The sequence below is a fragment of the Drosophila ficusphila genome, unplaced genomic scaffold (assembly GCF_018152265.1).
Source record: "Drosophila ficusphila isolate 14025-0441.05 unplaced genomic scaffold, ASM1815226v1 contig_106, whole genome shotgun sequence".
NCBI lineage: Eukaryota > Metazoa > Arthropoda > Insecta > Diptera > Drosophilidae > Drosophila > Drosophila ficusphila.
The window spans coordinates 8557723-8569733 of NW_025063993.1; the positions used below are offsets into that span (position 1 = coordinate 8557723).

At 41.9% G+C, this 12011-nt stretch overlaps 1 protein-coding gene across 1 annotated transcript; it reads right to left on the reverse strand.

The window, feature by feature from the left end:
- Positions 1-5008: 5008 nt before the first annotated feature.
- On the reverse strand, positions 5009-7275 carry LOC108096455 (protein commissureless 2). Its single transcript, XM_017198062.1, has 2 exons — positions 6627-7275; positions 5009-5882 (listed from the first exon to the last, which is right to left on the reverse strand). Exons 1-2 carry the CDS (start codon positions 7084-7086, stop codon positions 5311-5313), a joined length of 1032 nt encoding a protein of 343 aa, XP_017053551.1. The 5' UTR covers positions 7087-7275; the 3' UTR covers positions 5009-5310.
- Between the last annotated feature and the right edge of the window lie 4736 nt (positions 7276-12011).

The window sequence follows — 12011 nt, forward strand, 5'->3', positions numbered from 1 at the left end:
CCAATCAGCGAAGGGGGGTTGTGCGGTTTCGATGGAGATAATGAAGTAACTATGATTACCAAAAATTTGTTTTACTATCAAATAATCAACCGATTTGGCAAGTAATTCGCTGACTGATAAATCAAGCTATTTAAATAGTACTAAGCACTACAAATGGGCGCAATTAAAGTGTAATCCGAAAAAGAGGTTATAAAATGTGAACGGCTGTCACCCGTCATCTCGAGTTTTAGTGGATTTCTGTTGAAGGCAGATGAGTACCAAAATAAAAGAAGAACCAACAACCTGCTGCTTCGGGTCTCCAACCATCCAAACAAACATTAAGTTACAAATAAAATCTTTGGCCCATAAAATTAAACCGCAGCCAAATACGCAGAACAGACAAAGACGGCAAAAGAAAAACAAATTGTTGGGGGATGGGGGGAAAACGGGCTAATCTCATGGCGCGAGCTTATCAGGAAAACAAACCTGCAGCAACCTACTTTATATGTATCTGTATCTTTGTCTGCATCTCCATCTCCATCTGCATCTGTAACTGCTCTGGCTGGCTGCTGCGAGCTCCCAATCCCCGAGTCCCAATTCCATTCTAACACTAAGAAAAATTTATTTTGGTAAAATAAACAAACATATATTAAGAATTTATAGTCCTTTTATTTCTGAAACATTAATTTTAAAGCTGTCTTTTAGAGATTTATTTAATGAAATAAATCTGATAAATTCCGAAAAGAATTTTTAATAGTCCAATAAATTTAAGAAAATGATTTTCATTTTACCCAAACTTTAATTCCATATCTCATTTTGCAAAAATTTTTTTAATCACATTTGAGAGGAATTAATAATGCATAATGAAATTTTTTTTAAATTATTTTTCCTTTGTTGTACAATTATTATTTCTTAGACTACTTTTGACAGGTGTTGTTGGCTAAATAAATGGAATATCTTTTTGCATTACAGTTTCTTGAAACCATGCAGAACCGTCTCCCCTAGGATTAACCAAGATTTTTTCTCCGTGTGTCCTCAATCCCATTCCGAATCCCAAATCCAATCCGATCCCCCACCGCTGCACTTTGATGTTCCTCTGATGGCAGCGCCCAAGATAGGAACAGTTAGTGCATCGCAGTTAACTCGTTCGGCCGGAGTTTTCCAGTTGGGTTTTTATGATTTGGGTTCACGTCTACAGTATCTTGCAGAGCCCATAACTTTGAATCGTACAACTTTTATTTGCATTTTTATTTGTTTTTCTTTTAGTCAGGCTTCCCGGAACGCACCAACTTTTTATATATTTTTATGTAGATAGAATTTAATTTTGCTTTTGTTTGGCAACGCAATCGAGGTAAATATTTTACTCGAATAAAGCACAAAAGTTGAACCAACTGCACTTTTGTGCAGGCACTATATGTACACTGGTGAATTTTTAGAGCGCAAAACGTTTGTCAGTTACTAATTCGAATTCCATGCTTGACCCAATCTAAAATTGCCTTTTCATGCAGTTCTCACAAGCCAAGCCCAAAATCAATTTATTGTTATTTTTATGGAATTTCAATCAGAAAATTCTTTAATTTTCTTGAATGGAAAATTGATTTTCGTAGGTAAATTGTATCGTTTGTTGTTGGTCGTAGGCACTTTAATACGACCTCCAATTTGATATCTTTTCGTGGTCGGCTGCAAATCAGGCTCCCAGAACTCTCAAGCAGAATATTTATCTAATAAAAAGCTTCAAATTGTTCATATCTAACCCCGTGGCAAAGCTTTTACTTCACCCCACCATATCTACATATATGGAAAACAGTTTTGAGCAAATATTTTCACAAGCGCCGCATTCTCGCTAGCCATTTACAAAGGCAAACACATCAAATTGCAAAATCTTTGCCTTGGCAGCGGCAAATGCCTCGTGTTTTTATTGCTTTTGTTTGCCTGCGATTTTGTTTTAAGTTTTGTTTTGCGCTCAAACCTTTCATTCACCTTTGGGTTCGGGTAAAATCCAAGTAAATAACGCAGCGTCAGTTGAAAAATGTTTGCTCAAAGTCTAAAGGAAATGATAAATACATCGCGGTCCGATTTAACGCATGCCTTATTAAAAAGCTCAAAAATCCGACAAGGTTAGTAAACAAATTTGAGTCAGTGTGTGGCTCTTAATAAGAATCTCGACAAAGCATAAATAAACAGTTAATGGAGATCCGAAAAAAACTGGACGGCTTTAATCTGCGGTTATCACCCTTGAAAAGTTAAATATTTTTAAATAAATTTAGGGTTTTAGGTCAGTCGGCTTAACTTAATATTTAAATATTGGCTCAATACTATTTACACAGCCATTGTGATTGTTTTTATTATTTATTCTTCTCGAGGTCGAAATCGATTTAAAGGCTTTGGCATGTTTGTGTAATATATATTTTTGTTTGGACAAGCAACGATGACCCCATAACAAATACTCGTATATATAAAAATGTGTACATGCACACATTTGGTGACTGTTTTCTAACCGTTTTCGATGGGAGAGTCGGGCTTGCCAATTTTTAATTTAACTTTGGGTTTTTGTTTTGGTTTCGGTTAAAGCCGCCTGCACAAAAAGTGGGTCAAATGTTGCGTATGACGTTGCCTTTCAGCCAGCGGCTGTTGGCCAACCGGTTTCGCTTTCAAACATCGGCGGCGATTCGTCTGAGTCTGGAGTTTAGCCGTTTGCGACTACACACGGCTATCTTCCAGCATTCAGCATCCAGCATCCAGCATCCAGCTAAAAACTCGGTTTTGGGCCACGATTTTGGCGCTTAATTGAAAATTCATTCGGCCGGGTCCGCGTGTTGTGAGAGGCCATAAACGTGGGCTAATGTGCATTTTATTAATAAATTGTCCGCTTCATTAGCTCAGGGGTTAGGGCCTCTGCCTCTGCAACCTGCAACGCTGGAACTCTGCAGCTCAGCAAACTTTCACCGATCGGAGATGCAGTCAGCCGATCGATGGGCTTTTAATAAATTGCCCTTTGGTTGCGCTTTCTCGCTGCCTCGGATTCCGCGATTTGCATTTCGAGCTAATTATGTTGTTTATGTTGTATAATATTTTGATGGGCCGTATGCGATCTACACATGTTTTCGTGGCAATGCAAATGCTAATCAAACTAATCCCGAGTATAAAAATGGAAATGCTGCGGGGCCAAGGTGAAAGCACAGACGAATCGCCACATTTGTAGGCCTGCAATTGGCCATTTGGGCTCATAACCGATTGGGGCCTTAACCCATTAGCCAGCCAGGCAATTAGCATGGCTAACATAAAAACCGATACTAAAACTCATTAGCAACAGTTTCAAGTATGCACTCGGACTATTTGTTCTATGCCCGTAATGGCAGTGATGAAATTATATGGCCAAACGATGTAACAAGTTGCCCGGTTGTATTGTATAATGCGGAATTGCTCTGCTAACCAACAGCGCCAATACTTTTTGGCCTTCTTTGTAGGAAGCTTTCGATTTGGTTGTTGGGACGTGAGGGGATTACCTGAACGTTTGACCACGCGCTAGCCGGAATTTTTTTGGCATTGTTTTTGCCGGCCAAACATGCCTAATGAAACAATTTGCACACATTGTGGCGAACTGACAAATTGGTGGGTGTGTTTTGGTCAAGCTCAGCTTATTTTTACAGACCGACCGAGAGTTCAGCTCAGGCAATAAAATCCATATATCACTCGGGGCTTTGTGAAAGCGAGCTGGGGCTAAATATTCATAGGTTCTAGACATGCGGCTAAGTTAGTGAGGCGTCTTATAGGGGAATATGTCATAAGCTGTCAAATAAACTAAGAGCGATCGTAAGTTGTAGCTGCAATTGCAATTAATAATTATTGCTTTGCATACACTTACTGTGGCTTACTGTCGAAGTCTTCCCACCGATATGCAAATGCCACCGCAAGAGCTGCAGTTCTTCCCCAGAACTTGGACCATTTCGTATTAGCCGATCGGCGATCGGCGGTCACTGATCAGAGATCTCTGATCACGGAGTACGAATCGTGAAATAAATAACTTTTATTGCGCTCGCATAAGTGGAAATTATTCGCACTCTCACATGTGGATTTCTAGTTAGTTGTCGGTGATTCGTTTACCCATTCAAATGGGCATAATAATAATGAAGCACGGAAACGCCAACTGCAACCGGCAAGCTATAAATACAACAAATGCAAAAACAAAGGCGATAATAATAATAATGATAAATAAAAGTCGCAGACCAAACCATTGCACTGTGAGATAAATTTCCATAGAATTCATTCAATTTGTGTGTGTCGATTATGGGTTGCTCAACTTGCAGATAGAGCAATGATAGTAATTCACTAGCAGCCATTTGTTCACTTTAATCAGAAACTATCTCCTCAGCTGCTGGAATGTGGGAACAGGGAAGGAATAAAACACCTCCCCTAGAAGACAGATCAGCTCGCAAGACCTACCACAATCCGTATTGCCTTCGGACCCGGCCACGTTTTCCAGCACGAGGTTAACTGGGAGTCACGTCCAGAGTCGAAGCATCGGCGATGCTTGGAAAACACCCTGTTCGAGATCATTTATTATATCTATTGTCTCTGGCAGCGATTTGCATACCTATACATGGACTTGCTTGCTTATCAATGCGAAATTACAATTGCACAAATGCATTGTGCACAGCGGCGGTGGCAGTCGAATAAGCTATCACGTCCTTAGCTCAATGTCAAATCGAACTGTCTCTATCTGTCTATCTATCTATCTATCTATCTACGGCAACTATCTCAATCCGGCGGGTTGTTGTGCTCTGGCATTTGCTTTCGACCGAAGACGGGAGCTATTTATAAAGCTCTGCGGAGCGGGGAGTCCTCCTGGCAAAGGATTTGTATGCCATCTGTTCTTGGCGTCAATCAAATCAGTTGCTGCAGCTTCGATGAATCAATTTGAATGTCAACTGATTGATGGCAAAATAATAATCAAAGCAGCTGACAGATGAAGAGATAGAGTGCTCTTTGACTCAAAAGCCATTTTATAAAGAAAAGTAACAGTGGAACATTTGATTTGTTAAGTATTTCTCACGAATAATTTATTAATAATTAGTTTGTGGCCTACTTAAGTCTAATAACATATACTTGTTCTCCCTTTCAAGTAGCGATAAGTACTGCATACAAATTGCTTAAGTACAATCTGGTGGAACTAACTAGCTAACACATTTAGTAGCGAGTAGTGTGTTTAGTAACGTCTTTTTGATAATCACAGCGCTTAGTTTAATTACATGAAGTATGTGTTTCCAGCATGAATGAAAATATCACAGAGCTCAGTCGTGCGGTTCGGCATTCGCATCCGTGAGATTGGAATTACCGCTTGACATCGTCTTTCACCTGGCTGTCTTTCGATGCCTTCGATTTCTTTTTCTCGTCGACGGTTTTGTACGAGCTGCCGAATACCTCCGCATAACTGGGCACAATTGGCATCATCACAAAGTTCGGCTTAATCGCCTCGCACGTGGGCGATGTTGCTGTTGTTGCTGATGTTGCTGTTATTGCTGTTGCTGTTGCTGGAGTTGCAGTTGCTGGTGTTGCTGTTGTGGGTGTTGGTGTTGCTGGGAGCAGCGGCATTGTGGCCTCACAGTACGAAGGTGCTTGCGGTGTTACCAAATTCTCGGCAACTGCGGCCGGAGCTGCTGATGTTGCAGTTAGCAGGTTCTGGCTGCTCCTATCCTGCTTATTGAACACATTAAACACACTCGGGTAGACAATCAGGCAGGATGACTGAGGGGATTTCTGCAGCAGCTCCAGAGCCGCCTCGTAGCTGGGCAATCCGGATACTAGGGTGTACTCCGGCACCGGATCCTCCGCTTCCGGATGCAGTTTCAACGCCTCGATATCCACAACGGTGCACTGCGTGGAGCCATTTGCATTGTTGCGATCTGCAAAACAAAGAGCAATAATTGTTTATTAGTATTTGCCTTCGCTGGAGTGGAATCGCCTGCTCTGAGATTAAAAGAGACCTCGACCTAGTTGCAAATTCGCTTTCAACTCGCGTTTGTTTTCCCCTACTCACTTACTTTCATTGTCATTAATTTTGCCTGGTTTTTTTAAACAAATTTCTTTGCGCTGCATTCTTTACCTTTATAATTGGCCCCGCTTTCGAATTAAAATTGAGGTAGCCGAATAAGCGTGGAATTTTCGCAGCACTTTCTGATTTGTTTACGTCGGCATTGTGCTAATTTTTTATTAGTTTTCGTGACGTTGTAAGCGGCAAATCACGTCTTATAAACAGATAGAGTTGGTTCTTGACCTGTGAGCCGGTTGACGAAACACTTTTAGGTTTACGACGCGAAACTGCCCAGACATAATAATGTGAATCATTAGATAATGACGGAGATGTGGAAGCACTTAAGACGGAATAAAACCCGAATATTTCCATTCCCAATGGAGTATTTTTATTTTGCCAAAGTCAAGTTTCCCTTTAGCAGGTCACCCAAGTTCGTCCATAAAAATATTTATAACGGCCTGGAATTTTTGCTTGTTTTTGTTTGGTATTTTGTTTGGGTTTTTTTTTTTCGGCAATGCCGGCTAATCAAAACAAGCGCTCGATAAGATTTAAATCTCCAATAGCACCTTTATGGGGGTAAATATTTTCCATTTCTAATGCGGAGTATGGTACTTACAATTGCGTTTCCAGGTTCGAAATTGGTGGTACAGGAAGCAGGAGCAGATGCAGAAGACCATCGAGATGAGGATCAGGGTGAAGACGATGCCGATCCACACCTCGTTCATGAATTTGTCGTACTCCAGCTGCTGCTGCAGTTGGTCCACACTGCTGCTGTCCAGCACTACGCGATTGGCCAGATCGAAGTCCATTATCTCTTCGCTGGTGGAGTTTTGCTGGTGGTTAACTGCTCCGAGTTGCTGCTGATGCTTCAGTTGGATGGAACTGAGGATCTGGGCTCCGATTTGCTTGAGGAAGTCACTGCCGGCAAAGGAGTCCAAAGTGGTGATTGTTGGCGTTGAGGCTTCGGGAGTATTTCTACCGCTATTCAGAATCTTCTGGGCGGCTGGACCGGCGTAATGGTCGAAATGCAAATCGTGCGACAGTTCGTAGTTTAATGCGCGCGGCAGGCCCTCCATGGTTTTATATATCGCTCGGGCTAATCTCGATCTCTATCTGTGTTTTATTTGTTTTTTGTTTTGTATCTGTGTCTCTGGTGCGGCACACTTTCACTGCTTCGATATCGGAGTATCTGTATCTCGTGGATCGTTCTTGTTGCTCGGTTTCTTTTGGCGAACGCACACGTCCGTCGACGGCTGAGTTCACAAACAAACTGATCGCAGCGGTCAAAACGAGCGGCTCTGCTGGCTCAACTGCGATCCACGATCCCACTCAAGAGAGGGCCGTATCTGTATCTCTACCTGACCAAAATCCGAGATCACTCCGCTCTCCACACACTCACTCACATTTGCCGCCACTCGGTTACGCATCGCTGAGAAGGTTCTCTCGCCGTGAAATGATCTTGGGTCGTTCTGTAATTTCGAGTTCCCGTTCCCGGAGCGCGTCTTTTGTGCTCCCACAGAATCAGACAATGCCCTGGAATTATGGGACCATAATTGGCGTTACAAAGCGGCGCACATGTTGCTCAGCCAGGGAGAAAAGAGAGCGGGAACAGAAGGGAGGAAGAATCGGTTTAGGGATTGCAATAGGGATCCGAATAGGGATCGGGATCGGAGAGCGGGAAGAGAGTGCGCCACGGAGCGTGAGCATCGATCTTCATTTCTCCGCCGGCTTCTTCGATTTCAGTTCGGTTTGCAGCCGGGCAAATGACATATCTCCAGTTCCTTGCACTCGGAGAAAAATTTGCATATACAAAATTATAAATGCAGAAATACATCACCAAATGATTATTTTTAAAACGTGCGGTATATTTATAACAGGGCTTTATTTACATGTGCAAAACATACTACTTTTAAAATGCAAATACAGTTTAATATTTGTATATATTAACTTTGTTGCTCCCAAGGGAATGTGCAAATGAAAATCAATTAGGCCTGGCATGTTAACTGAATTTGCAAAGGCAGCTCAACTTAAAAGTGATAGCGAAAATTAAATTGAGTTTAAAGTTCTTGGAAATATTTTTTTTGTAATTAGTTTTGATTAGAAATGTACATACTAAGTATTTATTGTCATTACTTTTCCTACTGTAAAAGAAAATTGTATACTAATTAGATAGGAAACTAATCATGGATTTACTATATAAGCAACACACCGCTTTCTATTTAAAATTAATAAATATTGGTTCCAGTCCGATATTTATCATTTCATCTTATAAAGAAAACCATCTTATTCTAGAAAAGTTGTTCCCTTAATTTCACGGCACATTTTTCCTCTGGGTGTACAGTTCAGTTCTTTTTCCACCGCATTGTTCGGACGGGGAAAGAGAAATTATTGCTGTAGGATAATGTGTTTGTGGGACTGTTGTTGTTGCCATGTTGTTGTTTTTGTGCCCAAAGGGGCCCGAGACTTCTCTTGTTCTTCTTCAATTTTTTTTTCAATTTTTTTCTTTTGGTTTGGTGGAGTTTTAAATTACAGCTACGTGCAGATATCTTATTTCGGGCAGCAATTTTGTGGGCGACGCGATGATCACCTGGCTTTGGGTTGATCACTTTTTGGCGATAGTGCAGGTAGGGTTAGGTCTTGTGTCTTTGGGTCTTGGGAATGGAACCGGGAATGGGAATAGGAATGGGGATTGGCACCGAGGATCGGATAGATACAACAGTTGTCCATTTATGGGATTGATGTGTGTGTAATTGGAGGATTCGAGGATGTGAAGGGAGGCAGGGGATTATCCTTGGAATCAAAGAGACGCGGAGCAGGGTATGACATAATCTTGCGTAAGAATGGATAAGGGAAGGGGATTTATTCCTACAGGTTGTCAATGGAAAACTTAAATATTTGTAAAGAATTTCCCAGTGCTTCTAGATTAAGAAACAAATTATACATAGTTTTCCTTGTTATTCTTTTTTATATATTTTTGGAGAACCTAACGAAACCAATTTCCCACCACTTCTTTGTTTTGGCTCAACTTATTGATAGAACCCCTTGATAGGAAACAAATGTTGTAAGCATTTTCTTTGTCGCACAACAGCCCAATAAATCAACTAAAAATTCTACAGCTATCCCCTAATAATTAACTATAAAAGAGCCCCCTTCAGAGTGAGTTGCCATTTCCCATTTCCCATTACGATGGCCCCGTCGATAAAATCACATAAGTACAAGCACTCAAAACAAGCCGGATAAGATCGGCACCCGCTGCAAGGAGAAGATGAAGGAGAAATTGCTTTTCAACAAGACGGCTCCTAAGATAAATCTCGTTGCGATTCACAAAGGGTTGTCTATGCGGTCGTCTTGGATTCTTTGCTCCTCGTGAGCTCATCGAAGAGCGGCCAGAAATGAGCAATCCTTATCACGATCGGCTAATCTGGTTGAGGAAATGAATCAGCAGCGGAGGCTGGAGGAGATTAGCAAAATGCCGGAGCTTGTCATTATGATGACGTCTTTTCAGTCCACTCAAATCCAAGGGGGAAGGGAATTAGGCGGGCACTCTTCTTCTGGTTAGTGCGGCTAACCCACATGGGCGACGGAATCCCATTCCCTAGCATTCCCAAATGAACGCCCATCTATGCCAGGTATGCGGTTCTTTTGCAATCAACTGTCACGGACCGTGAGAAGAGACAATGGCAATTTAATTAAGCAGGCCAAGACCCGCCTTTAGGTTTTCTTTGGTCTTAACCTATTCTCGGGGTAGTTCGGTAGCTTGGTAGCTTCTTGCTGTTCCTTCTTCTTTTAAAATGTTTCTTACCAGTATACCATACATATGTGGCTGTCTCATTGTGGTCTTGTCTTCGCGCCGCTTTCTTTTTCTTTCTTTGCACGTCGGCTTAGTTGACCGACTTGGGCCAAGTAGCTTTAATTTAAGACCCTAATGAGCCATTTAGGCATTCTGGGCTTTGTGTCTTCAATGCCGACTACTGTGTGTCTCCCTGTCCGCGAACAAAACTTAAATTAATGAGTCCACGGCCAGTTGGTGTCTTTAGTCTTTGGTCTTAGGTCTTTGGTTTTTCGTGGGCCTCCGTTTTTCGGATGCGGGTGATGCTCTGATGCTGATAAAGCTGCTTAATTTTTCACTGACTCCGAGATCGGGGTCTCTCAACTGCTTTGCATAATGCAGCTCCACCGCCATCGAGCCACAATTTTTACATAGTTTATTAATTTTTCGGATTCGGGCCTAGGTATTTTCTTACGCCTCACCCCCTTTTGTCGCCAGTCAACCGCTTCTGACACTAATAAATCGGCTTAAATTTGATCTTGAGCGGTGTATTTTGATTCCCGGCCTAGCTGAGGGCACTTTGTAACTCAGGGCTCCGTGTGTGCATTATTGATGATTGGGACTGGGGACTGGGGACTGACCTCCGCTAGAAGCTGAAATAGCCCCAAAGAATCCGCCGATCGAACCCCTGAGTTATGTTCAGCTGAATAAGCGGCTTGCTGGTAGTGATTTAAATGGTCTGGGTATAATTATAATTATATAGGAAACACTGTGACGAGGCCATTACTTTGGCTCTGTGACGTACATGCACAGATTTTAAATAGAATGTCCATGTATTTATGGGCACTTTGCAAAAGTACGCACGTCATGCTGTAGACCCATTAATTAATCTAATGATCACTCTCGTTTTAAGTGTCGCGAAATCCAGAGTCGCACTTATTATTGTTTAATATTACTGATAAGGAAATAATTACAAGCTGATTTAGGAATATAAATATATAATTGTTAAGTCACTCTTGAATATAAAAGACTTAATCGGCGACATATCATATTTAAAACTAATCTCTGAGACTGAAGCTGATAAGAAATTGAAACGTAAACAAACAAATAATTTAAATGTTATATAATGGATGCGAAAGTTCTAGAATAATGTGTTTGACATTGACATTGATTTTATAATGCTTAAATGACTTTGTTTGGGGTATTCATGAACGGTGCATGAGAAGTATAGACAGACTCCTAGTTCTTAATGAATTCAAATTAAAACCTTTTTCCGGAGGCAGTTAAAAATGCAATTATCATCTCCGCATGACTCTCTTGGCATTTGAGAGTATAACCCTTTGATATACGACACCCACTTCCTTTTTAGCTCTAATTGAGTTGTAAATTCAACCCTAGATTTTTGGCACACAGCTAAACTCGAAATGATTTCCATATAATTACAGGGCACAGATCCCTTCTCACATTTGCTCTAATTGAGCGGTCAGGCGAAGTATCATCGGGCGAATCAGTCTCGCAGTCGATTCCCTGAATCCCAGGATCCCGAGTCAGGATTTTCCGAGCAGAAAGCCACCAGCGGGCAGGGGCCATAAAGTCATGACATCCTGCCGGGCAACTAGAAGCACTTGTTCTGCCCTCCACTCCGACTTTTTCTCACCCTGCCCGGGGCGCATTTTCTGGATGCGTATCTTGTGTGTCTTTTCTCGTTTTTATTTCTTTTTTCGAAGCTCAGCAAGACGCATTGCAACCAACTGAGCTGTGACGGAGCGAAAGTCGTGGCAGGAGTGTATTTCTGAGTGGATATACATATCTGTATGTGAGTACGACTGGCTGGCCAGGTAATTGCCGCAGTTGTTTGGGGGGGGCAGTGATGTGAAACATTTGTCATATGGACCGAAACCGGGACGTGCCGCTGCCATGGGAAAGTCAGTTCGCAGTTCCCTAATCTGTGATATAGGTCATGCAACCCTCAAGGTTCCGAGTAGGTACCATCACCATCACCATATCCATCTCTAACTGCGAACTCCAAACTGTAGACTCTAGACTCTAGGCATTGTCTTTGGTCCCTTTGTGTATGTGTGTGTGTGTGTGTTATGGATTCGTAGAAATTACGCGTGAGCATGCCAGCTATCCTTTTCACATTCTTATGTCGAGGCAAGTAGCTCGGGCCTATTATGTTCTGAATCCGAAGACAACAAGTGCAACGCTGAGTGCGCCTTTTATTCCAGGCAC